This window comes from Drosophila elegans, unplaced genomic scaffold (genome assembly GCF_018152505.1).
Source record: "Drosophila elegans isolate 14027-0461.03 unplaced genomic scaffold, ASM1815250v1 contig_814, whole genome shotgun sequence".
NCBI classification, from domain to species: Eukaryota; Metazoa; Arthropoda; class Insecta; order Diptera; family Drosophilidae; genus Drosophila; species Drosophila elegans.
This window is the reverse complement of record NW_024546167.1, coordinates 21033526-21053875: the sequence shown is the minus strand read 5'-3', so window position 1 is coordinate 21053875 and position 20350 is coordinate 21033526. Positions and strand designations below refer to the sequence as shown.

Sequence of the window (20350 nt, the reverse complement as noted above, 5' to 3'; positions counted from 1 at the left end):
ATAATTTGTGGTTAGGCTCATCTTATTTATTTTAACCTACATGCTTTTTAACTTAATATTTCAAATTAAATTACTTTTTTTATATAGCACTATATTTTATTACAAACCAATCTAATTAAAAATCCTTTCTTTTCTTCATCTGTAGGATCCTAACCAACGACTAGGCTCGTGCTCATGTCCCGGACTTCAGCATATTTAATGGAGGGCAAGCAAACGGGCGCCGCCTCCGGGCGTGTCCCTTTCATTGTTTGTCTTTCAATCGAAAGTCAATAGCAAGGCCTGTCCTCCATTCTCCGCTGGAGAAGGGTATAAAAGGTTCTGCAATGAGAAACGGCAGGACTTTTTCGAAAACCCAACGATGTCGTTCTGGGCAGTGAGTCGCGGCCTGACGCCGCCTTCAAAGGTGGTGCCCATGCTGAATCCCAACCAGCGGCAGTTTCTGGAGGACGAAGTACGTTACCGCGAAAAGCTTAAACTAATGGCGCGTGGCGATGCCATGGAAGAGGTGTACGTTCGCAAGCAGGAGACTGTGGACGATCCCCTCGAACTGGACAAACACGACTCGTTTTACCAGACCACAAAGAGCCTGTTGGTGCTCTTCCAGATAATGGGCGTGATGCCCATTCACCGCAATCCGCCGGAAAAGAATCTACCTCGGACGGGCTACTCCTGGGGCTCCAAGCAGGTCATGTGGGCCATCTTCATCTACAGCTGCCAAACGACCATTGTGGTGCTGGTGCTGCGCGAGCGGGTGAAGAAGTTCGTCACCAGCCCGGACAAACGATTCGACGAGGCCATCTACAATGTGATTTTCATCAGCCTGCTCTTCACCAACTTTCTGCTCCCGGTGGCCAGTTGGCGACATGGACCGCAGGTGGCCATCTTCAAGAACATGTGGACCAACTATCAGTACAAGTTCTTCAAGACCACTGGCTCGCCGATCGTCTTTCCGAATCTCTACCCGCTCACTTGGTCGCTGTGTGTCTTCTCCTGGCTGCTGAGCATCGCCATCAACCTGTCCCAGTACTTCCTGCAGCCAGACTTCCGGCTGTGGTACACGTTTGCCTACTACCCCATCATCGCCATGCTCAACTGCTTCTGCAGCCTGTGGTGAGTACACGTGTGATTTTTATAGTCGTAATTATGACTAATTATCGCATGTTTAATAAAATTGTTTGACCAATGCAATTTTTTGCGTTTTTTAAGTTTAAAATATTACCTTGATTATCGCTGAAAATTAGATATTATATGAAGCTCTTAATTTTATGTTAAAGGTTATGTTATCGCCAACTATATTTACTATTTTTTGTTTATCTCTTGCAGGTACATAAACTGCAACGCATTCGGTACCGCCAGTCGCGCCCTCTCGGATGCTTTGCAGGTAAAATAAAACAGGTTTTCAACAGCAAACATATTAATTTTACATTGTTAACTGCAGACGACCATCCGGGGCGAAAAGCCTGCCCAAAAGCTGACCGAATACCGCCATTTGTGGGTTGACCTCAGCCACATGATGCAGCAGCTGGGGCGAGCGTACTCAAACATGTACGGCATGTACTGCCTGGTCATCTTCTTCACCACGATCATCGCCACTTACGGGAGCATCAGCGAAATTATCGACCACGGAGCCACCTACAAGGAGGTGGGTCTGTTCGTCATCGTTTTCTACTGCATGGGCCTGCTGTATATCATTTGCAACGAGGCGCACTACGCTTCCAGGAAGGTTGGCCTAGATTTCCAGACGAAGCTGCTCAACATCAACCTGACCGCCGTAGACGCAGCCACCCAAAAGGAGGTGGAAATGTTGCTTGTGGCGATCAACAAGAATCCGCCCATAATGAATCTGGACGGGTATGCTAACATCAACCGGGAGCTGATCACCACCAACATCTCGTTCATGGCCACCTACCTAGTGGTGCTGTTGCAGTTTAAGATCACCGAGCAGAGGCGCATTGGCCAACAGCATTCTTAAGCTTGTCAGTTTTCGATATACTATAAGTTATTACGATTAAGATTTGCTGAAATTTAAATAAAAATGGGATTTATTTTCCAGTTTTGGAAAGAAATCGGTCTTTTCGTTTAGCTTATCGGGGGAATAATTTCGCGGACGGCGGAATTATGTCGTTTTTTTTTTTGTAGCGTTTGTCGTTTTTTTTTGTGGCGGAGAAAAATAATATTTTTTATCAATTTTATTTTGTTAAATTCCCCATGCGATAATTTTATTTTTTTTTAGAAAAATATTGCGTGCGACAATTTTTTTTTTTTTTTTTTTTAATATTGCATGCGATAATTTTCATTTTTTGTTACAATTTTTGTTAAAAAATATTGCATGCGATAATTTACACATTATTTTTACAAATTTTTGTTAAAAAATATTGCATGCGATAATTTACACATTTTTTATAAATTTTTGTAAAAAAATATCGCATGCGATAATTTACACATTTTCTCAATATTTTTTGGTAAAAAAATATCGCATGCGATAATTTACAAATTTTTATAGATTTTATTTTGAAAAATATCGCATGCGATAATTTTTATTTTTTTGTATCAATTTTATGTGGAAAAATATCGCATGCGATAATTTTAATCTAGATCCCGACAACCACCCGCGTTGCCAACCATCGGCGGATGCCCGCAAAGCATTCGCGTTGCCAACCACATCCAGCCCAATGCACCCTAAAAGCATGCTACAACCAAGCAAAAATTCGGCATGCAATTACATGCTTCCCAAAAGTATGCAACACCTTTTCTGCCGTAAAAGGTCCAGAAAACTTCTTGATATCTTCAAAACTGGAATTAAATCCCATTTTTGTTTAAATTTCAGCAAATCTTAATCGCAATAATTTCCCACAAATAAAAATACGACAATAAATGCACTTATAAGCGTTTATTTTTTTTTATTAAACACACCTGTGAAACAAAAATAATTTATGTAAAATAATTGCCTCAATCGATGTCCAACTTATTGAAGTATGCCATAATGCCGAAAAGATGTAACGCCTTTTTACATGCTGCCGTGTCGCTGTTTTCGTACACCAGAAGATGCGTATTAAACTTTTCGTAGTTGATATCTGCGAAAAAAAAATTTAAGTTATTTTATAAAATATGATATAATATTATTAAAATATGTCACCTACCAAGCTTGTCTTCTCCACTTAACAGCCGCATTCCTTGAGTAACATTTCCTCGCACACAAACTTGTAGAGTTCCAATAATTCGCTATGCCGAAGTCATCATCGCCAGAATTGTGTCCCTGCAAGTAAGATAAAATATTAATAGCTAACTCCTATAACTGATTTACAAAACGTACAACCTAAGCTAAAAACAATACTAATCTTAAGCCATAAGACTTTAAAGATATGCCACTTTCAAATCAGATGGCGAAAAGAAATGTTATGGACTGAGAGCTGCAGGCTTAAAAACAAAATTTAAGCGCAGATTTTTAGAAGCTTAAGTCACAAGACTTTAAAGATATACCGCTTAATCGGATGCCGGAATGAAAAGTTATGGAATTAGAGGTGCAGGGTTTTGGTCATTTTTTTGTAAACACGATTTTTTTGGAAATTAAAAAATTTCATAAAAATTGCAATTCAGATAAAGGTTATTGATAGTTGTTGTCGCTTTTTGCATTTAATCCGGCTTTTAATGTAATGTCTACACAGTACAACAACTTTTTTAGCTACTAAAATCTATTTTAAAAAATTGTTTGTTCTCCCATAAATTTTTACCTACCTCTGCAACCACCGATGTGTGATGTGCCACCGACGCAGGCAGGACTACAGTGGCAACAGCTACCTCGGTCTCCATTTGGGCACCCAGCTGCTGCGCGCCGTGATCCTTGACTCTAAGCTGAGTGTCACCTATGTCGCGCAGATTCGCTATGACGTTGACCTGCCCGAGTTCGGTACGACCAATGGAATACTGCCCGACGGTGGCCCCGGCGAGTTCCTGGCCAACCCGGTGATGTGGGTGAAGGCGCTGGACATGCTGATGGACTGCCTGGCGAAACAGGGAGCGGATCTGCACTCGGTGGCCTCGATTGCCGGAGCGGCCCAGCAGCACGGTTGTGTCTTTTGGTCGGAGCTGGGCCTGCGGCGTGTGTGCAATTTGAATGCGCACCTGCGACTCCACGAACAGATCACGGAGAGCGCCTTCGAGCTGACCAGGACACCCACCTGGCGAGACACCTCCACGGATCAGCAGGTGCGGGAAATGGAGCAGGTTGTCGGCGGTCCGGCCGAACTTTCCAGTATCACGGGCTCCAGGGCGTACGCCCGCTTTACGGGCCCCCAAATCCGGAAAGTGTACACCCAGTGTCCGGAGCAGTATGAAAGATGCCCCAGGATCTCTCTGATCAGCAGCTTTTTGGCTTCGCTGCTGATTGGCGGCATCGCCTCCATAGACTACACCGATGGCTCGGGCATGAACCTGATGGACATCCGGCGAAAGACGTGGTGTCCGCTGTGCCTGAATGCCTGTGCTCCCGACCTGGCCAGGCGTCTGATGCGGCCCATTCCCGCGTCCCGGCTGCAAGGACGCATTGCGGACTATTATGTGAAGCGGTGGCACTTTCGGCCGGACTGCATGGTGGTGGCTTCCGCTGGCAGCAAGGCCTCCGAGCTGGCTGGTCTTCTGGTGGAGAAGGACTTCCTCATGCTGTCGCTGGACACCAGCGACGTGGTGGTGATGCCGCTCAAGAAGGCCCCCCAGCTGGAGGAGGGCCATGTGATGTGCCATCCCACCCGGACGGATGAGTACATGGGCCTGCTGTGCTTCCGCAATGGCGCCCTGGCCCGCAAGGCCGTCTGCGAGGAGGTGGTGCAGGGCGCTTGGCAGCGATTCTACGAGATGCTCGATGCCACGCCCCCCGGCAACAATGGCCATGTGGCCATGCACTTCCGGGAACGCGAGATCATACCCATTGCCCGGGGTGTTCTGCGCTGGGCTCCCCACGTGGACAACATGTCGCAGGAGTGCGTGCGCGGCAGCCCGCGATTCGAGACGCCGGAGATAGAGGTGCGCGCGTTAATCGAAGGGCAAATAATGCACCACTGCGCCGTTGCCCGCGAAATGGGCTTCCACAAGGCGGCCGACACCAAAATCATTGTGGTGGGCGAGGACTCGCGGAGTCAGCGCGTGCTGCAAATCGTGGCGGATGTCTTCAATGCTCCCGTTTACCAGAGAACCGGCGTCGAGGTGAGCCTCTTGGGCTGCGCCTTTCGCGCCCGTTACGCCTTCTACGAGCATCGGGAGGCCGCCTGCAACTGCCGCTCCTGCAAGATGCCCAGGGGCAGGGCGCCCAAGCTCAGCTTTGGTGAGTTCTTCAGTGCGGTGCCCTCCGGCTTGAAACTGGCCGCAGAGCCATCGCCTGGTTGCGAACAGATCTACAGGCCCCTGATTGCGCGGTGCTCGCAAATTTGCCAGCTGCTGGCAGCCCAAACATTGGAGTACATCATCGACCAGGATCCATAAATTTCCCTTTGTTCCTTTCTACGTTTCTACGTTTCTACGCAACTCAATAAAGTAAGCTAAACTAAAGAGTGTGGAAGTACTAAGTCAAAGATGGGGAGGGGTATGTGGCATGTGCCTAGAAGTCCGCATCCCAGCCTGAGAGCTCGTCCGGCGGCTCGTTTAGGTCGCAGGGGAAGCGGTCGAAGTAGCGCACGTCCGTCGGATGGGCAATGGGGCGCACAAAGGGCGGGATCAGCAGCTGGCTGGACAAGCCATCCCAGTCGAATCCCAGGAACCACCTGAGGAAGACATGGATTACTAAAATAGCTACACTTTTATAAAACAGCAATGGATAAAAATCAAAGCGAATAATATGGAAATTGAGTACAAACATGTTTTTAATGTTATTTTTTTTTTTTTTGCTTTGGTGGGCACCCCTGCTTCTTTTTAAGATGGTACTCACTTGTGCTTCTTGATGTCTTGGATGCCCCCCGTCTGGTAGCCAAGTCGCTCCGAGGGAACGTCGCGGCACAGGCGCTTGATGAGCTGCACAGCCCAGCGGGAAATGTGCTTGGGGAAGGCGATCATGTCGATGCCCTTCAGAATGAGGTTGTACGTCTGCATGGGATCCGGGGCACTGAACGGCGGTCTGTTAAAGACAAAAACCCATAAAGTAAATAGTTATAATAATAAGTGCTTATTGCTTATTTCACTTACGTGCCATTGAGCAGCTCGTGGATGAGGATGCCGAGGGCCCAGTAGTCGACGGCTCGATCGTGACCCTTGTTGAGTATGATTTCGGGTGCCACATACTCGGGGGTGCCGCAAAAGGTCCAGGTCTTGGCACTCGTGCCAATCTGCTTGGCAAAGCCAAAGTCCACGATCTTCACGTAGCCGCGCTCATCGAGCATCAGGTTCTCGGGCTTCAGATCGCGATAGATGATGCCGCGGGCATGCAGGTACTCAAAGGCCTGCAGGACACAGCCAATGATGAACTGGGCGGCGTTGTCCTCGAAGGAGCCGCGATCCCGGAGCATGGTCCAGATCTCGCCACCCATGCAGGCCTCCAGCAGCATGTACACGTACTTCTCGTCCCGGAAGGTGCGATACAAGCGGCACACGAAGGGCGACCGCGAACTGAGCATTATGTGGCGCTCGCTGTAGATGTGCTCCTCCTGCTTGGTGTCCACAATGTGCCTCTTTTTCAGACACTTCAAGGCAAAGGTATCCACACGGCCTTGATGGTGCGCCTTGACCAGCTCCACGCGACCAAAGCCACCAATGCCCAGGGTGCTGACCACCTCGAGGTCCGTGAGCTTGAGGTCGGGAAACTCCTGCTGCAGCTGCTCCTTCAGCTCATCCCCGCTATCATTCTCCCTGGCCGCCTTCATGGCCAGCATTCTGCTCTCGTCGCCGTAGTCCTTCTCCTTCAGCTCACACAGATCCCCGATCAGCCGCTTAAAGGAGTCCCTGTCCAGGGTCAGACACTCCACGCCCGGCGACAGGGCAATTATGTTGGCCGTTCTCTTGTCCTCGTTGATCAGCGCCTGCTCGCCAAAGTAGTCCCCGCGGGCCAGAGTGCGCAGTTCCGTTTCCTCCACCGACGAGGGCGTCAGCTTCTGGGTCACACGCACATTGCCCTGCGAGATCAGGAAGAAGCTGTCGCCGGCGGTGCCCTGGCGAATGATGTAGGTGCCGGCGGCATAGAACTCCAGCTCCAGGACGTCGGCGATCTTGGCCAGCAGCTCCTCGCTGAGGTTCTTCAGCAGCGGCACCGACCGCAGGAAGTTCACACTGTTCTCGATGCGCTGCAGACCCGTGCACATCATGATCTGCTGGAAGACCCTGCGGTCGAGCACCCAAACGCGTGCCGCCTCACTCAGCACCCGAATGGAGGCCGTCCTGGTGCAGTTGTACAGGATGGCCAGCTCCCCGAACGCCTTGCCCGGGCCCATCTTGTCCAGCACCTTGCCCTGCTGCATCACCGCAAATTCGCCGGCCGCCGAGACGTACAGATGGGCTCCCACCTCGCCCTCGCGGATCACGAACTCCCCGGCCGCAATGCTCTTCGAGTACATCGAGTCCACCAGTTCGCGCACCTGCGAGGCGTCTATGTTCTTCAGAAAGTCGTTATCCATGATGGCGTCTTTGATCTGCTGCTTGTCACTGTAAAAAATAATAAATATTTGTTAAAATAGTTTCTAATAGGCATAATTAATATTAACTTTTTTAATTAACTCCAAGGTACCTACCTACCAAATCAGCTAGTCGGTTTACAGATCTATGCAAAAATATCTGCAGTTTCTAATAAGTTTTATTTTTATCAAAAAATTAAAATTATTTTTGAGTTTAATTGTATTCTTATCAAAAACAATAATTGTGGTTTCATTTATATTTTTTGCTCAGAAAAAATCATAATCGTCTTCATAATCATGTAATAATAAATATTACAAAAATTAAAAAATTATTGAAATACTTTAAATTTTGAAATAAAAGAGTGAATATTGTTAAAATACCTTTTTTTATCGCAAAACATATCCTTATTTTTTAAAAATTTCTTGGCTTAAATAAAAATATTTTTAGCTTGTAATTTTAAGTCTTAAGACATATATAGTTGTAGCCAGTAATCTTGTTTGGCGACCAAATAAACAAATAGACAAATCTCACCTGAAATCCTTGTCGTATTTGGGAATGGGTATGCTGTAGGAGTGCTCCATGGACTTCACGCAGCTCTCGGCGGAGACACCTTGTTTTTTGATGGCCGCAGGCATTGCCTTGGGCGGCGGTTCCCGATCTCGTTCCCGTTCCCCCGCGGAGGCAGATGATGTGGATGATGTGGAGGATGTGGCAGCCGACGATGTGGAAGCGAATCCCGTCGAGTGGGGCAGTGGGCCCAGGGACAAGGCCTCCAGGGCGAACTCCGGACTGGAGGGCAGCACCATTCCGCAGGAGCTGCACACATGGGGATCCCGCTCACGATTCTGATCCCGATCCCTGCCTTCCTGCTCGCCACATTGCTCCGGCAAAGGGTAGAGCTTGGACTTGGTCTTCTCGTTCCGGGTGACATTCAGGTGGTTGGTGGTCTGCTGCAGCACACTCTGGAAAAAAAAAATGGGAAGTCAGAGATAGGAGCAACAATTGCCATGCGTCGGTTAATCAATTCCCAGGCAATTGGGAGGCAATCAATCGATGGGGGCTCGTGATTCCCTCGACACCCGAAACCCAACTCAATTAGATGACCCACTGCGGATGGCATTCACGTGCTTTCCCGATGACAAACGCCGAGATGAAATGCACTGAAAGTCTTGCTTAAGATTTTATAAATATAAATAATATAAATATAAATAGATCGTACAACAGCAAAAAGTATAAAAAAAGCTAGAAATTTCTACAAAAATGTTTTATGATATTGTTTTGAGTACTAATGTTTTATAATACAGATATATAATTTTATGATAATTGTTTGCCAAATTAATTGGCGATTAAGTGATTAAATACTACTCATAGCACGGTGTTGTGATCTACCTTAATTTCTTGGTCTATTTTTACTAAGATTAAACTATTTTTTAATAAATACTTATCAAAGATACACCCTAATTTATTTATCTCACACTTTAAGAATTTATTACATGGCATGGCAATGTGGTAATGATTTCTTTGTGAAAAACAAACATTCGCTTTGCTAATTTCGCTTTTAGATACATTTTTTCCGCGTGTATGCCAATTGGGTGCGTTTCTTGACTCCCTTATCACAGTCCGTAAATAGAATGCTAAATTTTTCCCTAAGCGGTGACCCAAAAACGAAACGGCATAGATAAAGCCGTAACCAAAAGGCAAATCCGAGTACGAATCCGAGGCGCCACCCTTGAAAGTACCATAGGCCTAGTCATAGCTCCAGTTCCAGTTTCTGTTTCAGATTCGGTTCCATTTCCAGCTCAGAGGGTAAACAAGATAAGCCGAATGTCAGGGCGAGGTGTTACCACCCCTTACCACCCCTTTCCACCCCCCACCAACCACCTTTTGCTTGTTTTCCAAATTATTTGCATAGAAATTAGCATTTCAAAAACACTCTTCGTAGCTCGTATTTCCTTTTTCTCGCTCACCGCTCTTTTATTTCGGTTTCGGTTACTGTGTTTTTCGAGATGCGCGTGCTGCCCCGTTCGGAACTATATTATCTATGTATCTTTGTATCTCTGTTTACCCACAAAGTGATATGGGGCATCTGAGATCTGAGGGGAACCCAAAAGAGGGGCAGCTGGAGGTGATCCGGCAATTAGCGACGCACACTCGCGAGGCGTTTGAATTAAGTGCCGAAGAGCTTTACATCTCGCCAAAGAAACAATTTCCTACGGCTTCCACTAATCTGGGAAAATTTTTATTATGACAAGGGGATAATATGGGGTATACTTGAAAGTTTTTCTCCTTAGTAAAATTCCACTTATTTAAATGTAAGTCATTTTAAGAATTAAATAGAAATAAATCTTAGTAAAATTGTAATTAAGAATAGAGTTTTTATGGCTTAGAAAAGGCCACTCCATAAATATGTATTTCATTTCGGTAAAATTGTTATTACTATTACCTTGATCTTCAAAAATTCCTTTGCTAACATCTTAGTAAAATATTAACTAACTTAAATCAGGGTCCTTTAAATAAGTGATTTCTTAAAACTTGGAAAACGTGATGCCAAATGATTATTTAATAATTAATTGATTATACCATATCCCCAACAATCCAGATAGACACAATAGACTTTTGCATAACCACTAAAACAGTTTAAGTTTACCCCAAAATTTGCCGTCAAAGCTCTCCGACTTTATAACCCCAATTAGTGAGATAATGGAAATTAAATGATATTAGGCTTCCAGATTTTTTTGAAGAACTAGCTACCGAGTATCTCGCAGTCGCTAGTCTCGAATTTTCACCGCTCTACACCCGACTCTTTGGGCTATAAAATTGTGCACGTCGAGATCTCGCCAAGAAGTGCTAATCACTTGGCTCAATAAATCTGCCTTACACATATTTAAACTATGTGGGGATGGAAAGCAGCAGAGAGGGGGAGCGGGGGTTCAAGTACAAATTTATAAGGCGGGGAGAGGGCATGAGATAGCTACGAATATCTAGCAGATACGACGGCAAGGGCATGGGTTAGTCCCCCCCCTGTCCCCTTCCCCCTTTCCCCTGCGATTCAGTGGGGTAGGCATGGGCATGGTGTATATATGGGGTGTATCTGATATCTGGGCTGAGTCTGCTGCTGTTGAGCAGATAACAATGTGACGGGGGTGGAGAAAAGGGTGGAAGGGGGAAGGGGGGCTCGACGTTGTGTATTTGCAGATACTTTTGTATCTCAGCGATACACAAAGCGAATTCAAAGCGAATTTAGTCCGAAAAATAGTGCGGTCTGGTGGTGGCTCCTCTGCTTATCTGCCAGGGGCAGCAAACAAAAACCTAGCAAACAAAGCGATGCGATAGACAGCGATGGATGGCTTTTCCCGCTCTATCTGGTTTTACCTTTCGGTGAGCCTTCGACTTTTCTCACCTTCAGCTTGTGGATTTCCCGGTGCAGTTTGACCAGCTCGCTTTCCCGACTGCGCACCATTTCCCTCAGCGACTGCACATCCTTGGTCAAATTGGCGACGATCGCCTCGCGCTCTCGATCGGTCATTGCCGAAGCCATTTTGATCAGCTGTCTGTGGGGTCAAAGGTCACTCAATCTCCTTTCCTGAGATCTACGATTTGGGGACTAGCGTTAGTCAGCGTTTTTCCATTCAAGCGGTGATGATGCTCCCCCGCTGCGTTTCGCCGGCGGTTTGGTTGCGCGCGCGATTCATTAGCGACTGCCATCAGGTGGCGATCGACGCGGCGTATACGTGATTTATCAGAGAGAGAAAGGCGGCAGAGCGAAGGCGGCTATAGCACAAAAAGAGCCCCGAAAAAGAGCGATCTCGGCTTATCAGCTGAGTAAAGCAGAACAAAAGAGCACCAAATGACAATTTAAGGGGTTACCAGTACATGCACACAGCCAAACAATAGACCATGGCTTTTGTTATACGAAATCTAATAAACTTTTGTATACGATAAATATATTATCTGGGGTGCTTACTTATAAACCTTTTTTAATTTCTTTAAACGACTATTATATTTTAAAAATATTAGTTCTCTAATTTGTGATAAAAAAGCTTATAAAGGTTTTTATAAAATATATTTAATATCTAAGGTAATACCTTCATACATAAATATTTTTTATACAATATATTTAATCAGTCTATAATATATATTTTTATATAAAAAATATCATTTCCGTAATTTTGTAGAAATTTTGCTTTTCTGGATATTAATTATTAAGCTCCAGATATAGTAATAAACAAAATAAATTTCAAAGCTTTTGTGTGCAAGGACTTAAAATTTAAAAATCGACTTATCAATTAGTTAAAATTAAAAAATAACAAAAAAAGAAACTAGTAAAAGGTGTAAGAGATGGTAAAACCTTAAGGCAATTTAAATTGGCTTTATGGCTGCCCTGAAAACAAAACGCAGCCGCAAAGGCCGGGCGTAATTTGATGATGACAGCCAACGCGACATTTACGGGACCAAAAGGATGGCCAGCCGATGGGTCAAGAGGGGTAAGAAGGTGGTTAGAAAGCGGTGTGAAAGGGGCCAGGAAATGACAGGGCAAGGGCAAATGCGAAAGCGTGCAGAAAGCGCAAAACGAAACAAAAACGAAAATGCGAAATGGCAGCCAGCAGATATGAAAACGAAAGGCAACTGATGGAGCGAAAAGGAGAAAAGTAAGGGGCACAGATATGGCGGCCATAAGGTAAGCAACATCCAGAGAACTGACAAACATTTGGACATTTTAGAATAACTACAGAAACTACATTTCTTTTCTGGATTTACTGAAATTATAAAACTTTAGAAAAAATATGCGTTGTGTCTGATGTAATAAATATACCTCTATTTAATTAAATGAAATAAAAAAAAGTAATTCTAAGAGTAGTAAACTTTCTGCGTAATAAAAAGGAATACGATATATTTAACACCAGTAAAGTTATTTAGAAAAGAAATGGTACAATTTAATAGTGTAATCTTACTCCTGATTTCTTACTTTAAGTACAGAACTTGAAATTCAAATTTATGTGCACTAGATTATATCCTATTTTTCATTGCCAAAGTTTTAGGTGGGGGAGCAACTTAAATGAATTGCTGAAATCTGGAGTTTAAGTCAGATGAGTTGTGCTGTAGTTTTGTCTTGATAGCAGGCGACGAGCAGAAACAGTATGAAATAAAATTGCTTTACAGCCATAATAGAATTATATTGGTAAAACTGTGAGGGGAAACTTTAAAGAGGAGAGGCAGAGGGTGTTTTTCGGAGTCTGCCAAATGCAAGCGAAAATAAAACGCAAACGAGCGACGAAATTCGCTGGTGGCATCGCTGGCTTCAGTGGCTTCACCCTCGGTTTCGGTGGCTTCCGTTGGCGGTGGCCCACATTTAATGGAGACTCGCATTCCGCCACAGACAGTGATATATCTGGGATGTGCAACACACGAAAAAAACTGGAGGAAAATCCAGCAGAGAAAGCGATTTTCGGGCGACGTGACACCCAGCGGGCAGGACTTTGAAATCAAAAAAAAAAAAAAAAAAGAAGCAACACCGAACATAAGGATTAGCTGCCGAGCTTAAAGGGAAAACGGAAACGGTAGCAGGGGCTCACACGGCGTATGCGCAATGATGCAGCAAATGATCTATTAAAGCATTGCCGCCAGTGGAGTCAAGATAAATTACCTGTATGAGGTGAACGGGAACGGGAAACAGGACTTTAGACGAGCTGTCGAGCTGCTCAAAACTCTGACATGCTACGGCAATTATTTGCAGGAGCTAAGGCACCACCCAACCACCTAAAGCATTGTTGCCAATTTAGCCAATTTCAGGCTAGATCTGGCATTGTAAAAAATCCTATATCTATAAATTAGCATGAAGCAGTATGGGCACGCTTAATCTAGTATTTTTGAAAATAAAATATCTTGGAAAAATTGTAAAAAGCCTATAATTAAAAACCTAGCATGTCTTTGCTCTTGTATTTAATATAACTAAGCCGCTTTAGTATCTATTTAAGTTATTTATTTTCATTTTCTATATTCGTATATCGAACATTTACAATGAACATGTACAATCTTAACAAACATAAAATAAAGTGTGTCAATTGCCAATACTATTATTTATAAAAATAAAGTTTTTTAGTATGTATTCTTTAATTTAAATATAGTTTGTTCTCCAGCATTTATTTTTAGTTCTTAGTCTGTTTGTATACAGAACGCAGATTACGTGGGAGTTTAATACCTGTCAACACTGCATCCAACTTACTAGGGCACCCCGATCGACCTCCGTGGCTGCATCCACAGAATCCTGGAGCATGGAAACCGGGCTCAAAAGCCAAAGACTCCGACAACTGGGGGGCAGCAGCTTAACGTCAATCCAGCAGAGACAGCTAATTAATGGACGCTAATTTCTGATGGCTGCAATCCCCCTGATGACGAGGCGGGCTTATCATAAAAGTTTGTCGCGCATTAAAAACAGAAACTGAGTACGAAGACAACAGTTTTAAAATAAAGATTAGAAGCAGGCAAACGGAATTCCTAACTAGACGAATAAATTAACTATTTCCACGGATTTTTCGGGGAACAGAAAATCTGAAACGCAAGTTTTAGCGTAGAGAAGTAGATACAATTAAAAAAAGTAAATCCTTTAAGTTTAAGAAGCACACAGAATTTAAAGATATTTAAATTACTTTTCTATTGTGCTTTTTTAAGAAAACTGAATGGTTGAGTACTATAATAAATTTAAGCTTATTATAATGTAATAATGTTTGTCAAAAATGTTGTTGTACCAGCTAATCAGTTTGTGGATCTAATTTTAAACAGAAATTATATTGCAATGAAATGAAAAACTTAATTGTAATTGTAAAATGCTGACAGCAAATAAGCTACTGAAAGGTAAAGGTCCGCGTGGTTTGTCAAAGCGAATTATGAGTTGTACCTAATGCAAAGTGCAGTCTCGTTTTATTTCGCAGGACGTTGTAAAGCAGGGATTACCAAATCAGGGGGCGCGTAAATCAGAGAAGGGGGATTTTGGATTGTGGATTGTGGATTTGCGGCCTGCCAATATTTGCATAATAGATATCGCATGTCACACACATTTCACAGCGGTGATTACGGCTGCCGAGGGCCAGAGAGTTGAGAGCCTGGCTTTCGTTTTGCATTCCTGCGGCTGTCTGTCACAAGGAAAATCCGGAACTGAAAGGAAAAACAATGGAAAGCAAAAGCAAGGCAAAGCCGAAACAAATACGATTGACGGGCATAAAACAGGCAGAGGGCAAATCAAGTGGCAATCTGCGGTTATGAGCGGGTTCCCCATAAACATTACTCCGTAAAAAAAACCCCTCACATGCATACAGATCGTATGTAAATGGGGGCTTAAGCTGGCTTTTCCTGCAAATACTATCAACGTGTCGACAGAGCAGCAGGAAAAAACAAAAACCCTAGGACATCGAATAGACGATAGGTGACAATGGAAACCAGGGAGATAAACAAAACCCTGTTTTGTACTTTATTTTATACCATTTGTCCGAAGGGCAAGGAATTCAAAGACAATCACGTTCCATTTCCATTTGCAACTCGAATCTCGTGATTTGTTGTTGTTGTGCAGGAGGACACATCCTCGGAAAGCCATTCCCCTGGGATCGGTAGCATTTCTTATCGCCTTATCAACACAACATAACATTTCGTTCGTGTATTTATTCAATTAAAATCGGCTGCATGGGGGGAAAGGCCAAAGTGTACACCGGGGATTAATTCCAGCTACTCCGTACCACTGGTACCAGGTGGGTCCTTGTAACTGCCCCCCAAATCCTCTGCCCAACCCCTCAATCCTCGCCAGCAACCATTATCATTGGCTCCACCTGCCATCCAGCCCATTCATTCTGGCCCTTTTTTGTTCTGCCCTCGTATTCGTATTCGTATCTCAGTTATTGCCTTTGTGATACTCTCTAATCCGGGGAGTAAAAAGTGTTTTCGACTACGTAAATTAGGTCTTACATCTCAATTACCTTAAAGAAGAATAATATTATTTAAACATCATTAAAATCTTCTCATTTGAAACTATTTAAAGCATTAATAATTGCCCAAGATTTTCTATTAAAAAATATCTTTATAATATATTGTGGTGCACTCTCATCTGGGGATTAAAAACTCTTTTTGCCTATCAATTGATTATTTAAGTTTTAGAAAACCCAAAACAGAGCCTGTTTTCTCTCTTTTCTCTTATAAATTAGACGTCTCTTTATAGGAATATAACTTCGTCTAAGGGCATGCCACTATTTTGTTTCTTCCAAATTAACGAAGAACTAACCAGCCGACTCTTCTGACTATTTTTCACTGCTTTTTGTTCGTTTTTTGTCTGTTTTATCCCCGGCAAGATAAATGTAACATGTATGGTGGGGAAACAAAAGGAAACCCCCCGAATAATAAACCATCAGCAGACAATGCATCATGTGGTGGCCAGCAGGTCAGCTGAATAATTCCATGGGCAGCGCTAATTTCGAGTTTCTGTGTCGGTTGCACATATCGAATTATTCTGCCTGGCAGTATGGGAATTACCTGTCACACATCGTAAAAGGCAAAGACTTGGAAAATTAATGAAAAGTTCCATTACTTGAGGACGATGGACGGCAAAAACTTTTGCACTTTGACCAGTTTTTCGGATTCGTTTGGATAATAAAAAGTGCTTCAAGGAAATGTTTTTTGGGATGCAATCCTGCTCAAGCACGCCTCTTTTTTAACTTGCCACCCGTATTTCCCATCCACCTTAGCTTTTCCCATCTTTATGCATAGTTGGCGTGCTTTCTTGGCCTTTTTCTACACGTCTGAAAGGAAAGAGCAACGAAATTTGTTGCAGATAAATTTAGATTTTCCAAATGGGTTTCGGTAGCAAGAGCACATAAAGAAACTTTAATGATCAGCAACTCAAAATCATCAGAAGTGCATTTACAATAAAGTGTAGTTCTACCTGCTTAAAGTTATTTTAAAGTAATTTATTTATAATTTCAAAAATTTATTTCACAAATCTTTTTAAGTTAAGTTTTTAAGGGATTTATTCTAACTTTCAAAAATTGGTTTAAATCAACTTTTTAAGTAGGGTCTAACTTCATTTTGTTAGCTTTATAGCTAAACATCAATATTTTTTAATAATAATAACATCAGAAGTACAATACTTCAAGGAAACCTAGTCCTATTTTCTTTCAGTGCTTCTGGCAGTGCGAGAAACTGGTCAAGTTGAGAATGCTGATGGCTCTTGGCTGCCTGCTGCGTGTTTGTGAAGTTTTGCAAATTGCTCGCACACACACTCGCCAGTGGACAATGATAGATTAGCCACCCCCCCTCGCCCTTACTTTTTTGGCCTTTTTGGCCTTTTTGAGTATGCGCTCGAGAAAACTTCAATTGGCAGTGCCAACATTTCTTACAACAATATTAAACTGTAATTGAAAAAGTCAATTAAAAAGTTTCGCATTTTGTTCTCAATGAACGCAGTCAGACATCCTGCCATGCCACGCCCCCTTTTGCCGCCCACAAAACGATGTTTGCTGCAAAACTTGGCGCCTGTGGGTATGCAATCAAAAAAAAGGATAAAAAAAGTGCAAGGCGAAAGCGAAAACTTTCTCCACCGCCTGTTCATATCATGCACTTCCTCTTTATTTTTTATTTTTTTATCCCTGCAGACTTGTGGATTGAGACTTTTGAGTCGGACTGCAAAGTGTCAATTAGCGTGCAGTTCATTCCTGTAATTGTGCAAAAGGGTGCATTCCTTTGAGCGAATTATAAAGGCAATTAAACGATTGATAGCCAAAAAGAATCCTCATAAAAACTTACTAATGACCTTATCTAACATACCTACTCGAAAACTTTTAGCTCCAAACTAAATAAAAGCCTTTTAAATCAAAGCAAATAAACGGCTCTTGTATAAATATATTATTTTTTAATTATGAACAGGCTTCTGCTTGTATCATAGGCATTATATACACACAACAACATTTTTTAAATTTTACAAAGAGAAAAATTAAATCAATCGTTCGAGATAAAAGGCTTAAGCTTCTTCAATTTCCTTTTATTAAAAGTGGGTGTATCACAATTTCCCACAAAAGTTTGTGTCCCAATAAGTAAATGGAAATTGAGTGAAAGTGCAAGCACAAATATTTGCAATGTCCAAATTGTGCTATCGAAAATGTTGCAAAAATAAGAAACTCTCTGAATATTTTGACAGGCGTAAGAGATGCGGATTCAGATTAGTTTTTTGACCAGTACTCAAATTTATAAATAAATTCGCCCAATTGAATTGCAAGTGCAGTCAAAAACACCACAAGCTAACTTTCAAAGAAAAACACAATGAAATATTTCAGCAGTAATTGGGGAAATTGATTTCTTGGTTTGAAAACGACTCGGAAATACGCTTTTGTCTGTGGCAACTTTTAGTGATTCGAACGAAACTAGTTTCTATTGCAAGTTTAAATTAGAAATTCCTTTAATAAAAATAGTAAAATACTCAACATTTCAACTAAGAAATGTAAGACAGCAAACGATACGCGATTGTAATTGACAGCCAATTTAAAATTCTAAAAATGGTTTTTATATATATTATCCCTATTCCCAGTATAATACGAAATCACCGTAAATTAAGCACGTTTGCTAGCATTTCGATGCGGATGATGATGGATCTATTCGAACCGGAAGTGTAAAAAATTCAGCACCTCCCTTTTAACCTTCCCCTTTTGGCTGCCCGTTGAGCAAGCTTTATTTAAAAATGCAACAAGCAACGTTGAGCACTTTTTGTTTCGGTTTCGCAGCACAAATCGATAGAAGCAAACAAAAAGCGTTTGCAGGCCAAAAAAAAGGGGAGAAAAACTGGCAGCCAAAAATGCCAAACAAATTGATTGGAATCGAAAACGAAACGCAAACGAAAACGATTCGAATGATTGACTGGCTGGCTGACTGACTGACTGACTGATGGATCGACGGACAAAATATGATGGCTTATGGCGGTGCTGGTGGTGATGGTGGTGTTGGTGGTGTTGGTGTTGCTGAAATGTAACCATTGCGACTTTGATTGCACACGTTTGCCGCTCACCTTTAATTTGGGGTTCGAAAAACATTTTGGCCTGTAAATTAATTTGATTGCCCGACTCATGAATGAACAAACGGACGAATGAACAAACGGACAAATGAACAAACGAATGAAAACCATTTGCCCGTTTTTTGACAAATGCAATTACGCAACGGTCTGCAATGCAAATTTGTGTTGTTGCAGTGTGCCTCCAATTGTTGTTTTTGTGTTCCTGCCCAGTCATCGAAAATGCATTTGGCATTATTTGCTGGCCGTCGCCCGAAGGAGACTTCCGCCGCCACCATTCAAATCGAATATCGCCTCTGCGCATAGAACAGCATCGATGAGAATCGAGCTGAATCGCGTCGCAATGAATGCATGGACGTCTTCTGCGCCACGTCCTTCCCGCCCTTCGACGCTTTTCCGCTTCACTGAAATATAAATTGAATTCAAATGAAAATTCTAGATTTTAAAACAAAATGTAGAAAGAAATTCATTTTTAAAGCGAGATATTTTATAGAAAATTTAAAAATAAAAAATATTCCAATAAAAATTTACTTGATACATGATACATAACACTAAAAGGGATTAAGTCCCTTTAAGCATTATACTTTTCACTCACTTTTCTCGCTGTGTAGCCGTTAACAATGACAACAGAAGCGAAGGCAAACCCGCAGCTCACAATGCAACTGACGCAATCGACGAATCGACAACTCGACGTGTTTATTCACTGCATTTCCTGTTGATATTCAACAAATGTCAGCTGCACCTCCTTTTGGCCCCCGCTGTTTCAGAGTTTCTGGAGGAAACAGGAAGCGCATTTGCAGCGCTTTGCCAGGACATCCCGCCAAGGGAAAGGAGGCAGGGGAAAAGGGCGGTGGAAAGTGGGAAAAGTTTGAAGCTGCACATTGATTTTTGCACTTATTGTTGGCAATTGCATGTGGCCTTGCTACACCAGTCTGCAGACCTTAGAAAGCCCCAGCTTTAAACTTGACTAAAAGAAACATTTTGACTCATCAGGCCAAGAAATATGAAAGAAAACGCTATTTTTAAAACTCCGTTTTTATGTCCGAAACTTTTTCTTCTTAAAACTTTGACTTATAATAAATTTTTTGTATATTTGAGCTTATGCATCTTCTGAATAATACTTCTTCATCATTATTAAAGGGTTATTGAGGATTCATATTTAATTGGTTCAATTAGATTGAACCTTAAGTTCATTAACATAAGACCTTTTCTTGCTCCTCTACTAAATCGAAAATTAAAAATAGTATTAAGTATAACCTAATCGTATATAAAAATCGTCTGAATTAATTAATACATTAAAATAGAGTCGTAATAAATTTGCAGTACATTTTCAAAAGAACATAAAATAAAGTTACTGCTTCAAAAGCTTTTAAATTTTTGTTGCCCAATTAGTTTAAGAAACAGCTCAACTGAAAATCAGAAATCGAGCAAAACTTTCCCGAATACCGTGTATAATTATTGACTCAACCGGCAGCAGCCAACTGCTTTCTCCTTCCGCCGCCCAAGGCCAAAAGAGAAATGAATTTAATTTTCATAAATATTTCTCATTTTGGCAGTGGGAGTATTAAGTTTTAAGCTGCTGTTGCAGTTGTCGTCATCGCCTTGATTTTTGTGGTGCCTCTCATTTCGCATTTCAGTTTCTTTGGATGCGAAGAAAACCCGGGTTTTTACTCACAAACATGTATATATAACGCCCCTTAGGCATTGCCACGCCCACTGCAG

The 20350-nt window shown here is 42.5% G+C and overlaps 3 protein-coding genes across 4 annotated transcripts in view; 2 read left to right on the top strand and 1 right to left on the bottom strand.

The window, feature by feature from the left end:
• The first annotated feature begins 358 nt into the window (after positions 1–358).
• On the top strand, positions 359–1972 carry LOC108149153 (gustatory and odorant receptor 21a). Its single transcript, XM_017276555.1, has 3 exons — positions 359–1110; positions 1324–1381; positions 1439–1972. The coding sequence occupies exons 1-3, from the start codon at positions 359–361 to the stop codon at positions 1970–1972; spliced, it is 1344 nt and encodes a 447-aa protein (XP_017132044.1).
• A 1686-nt stretch (positions 1973–3658) lies between these two features.
• LOC108149456 (xylulose kinase) lies at positions 3659–5541 on the top strand. Its single transcript, XM_017277051.1, has one exon. The coding sequence runs from the start codon at positions 3757–3759 to the stop codon at positions 5473–5475; it is 1719 nt and encodes a 572-aa protein (XP_017132540.1). The 5' UTR covers positions 3659–3756; the 3' UTR covers positions 5476–5541.
• The window catches only part of LOC108149446 (cGMP-dependent protein kinase, isozyme 1), a 34970-nt gene continuing 20082 nt past the window's right edge, over positions 5463–20350 (bottom strand). The window contains exons 1-5 of one of the 2 annotated variants that reach the window (XM_017277040.1): positions 10991–11277; positions 8122–8552; positions 6172–7620; positions 5918–6103; positions 5463–5753 (exon numbers count right to left, since the gene is read on the bottom strand). In XM_017277040.1, the coding sequence (XP_017132529.1) occupies positions 5591–5753; positions 5918–6103; positions 6172–7620; positions 8122–8552; positions 10991–11128 (2367 nt within the window). In that variant the 5' untranslated portion in view covers positions 11129–11277 and the 3' untranslated portion in view covers positions 5463–5590. Of the gene's footprint in view, positions 5754–5917; positions 6104–6171; positions 7621–8121; positions 8553–10990; positions 11278–20350 lie in introns of those variants that run through there. The other variant, XM_041710615.1, reaches the window with a different exon arrangement.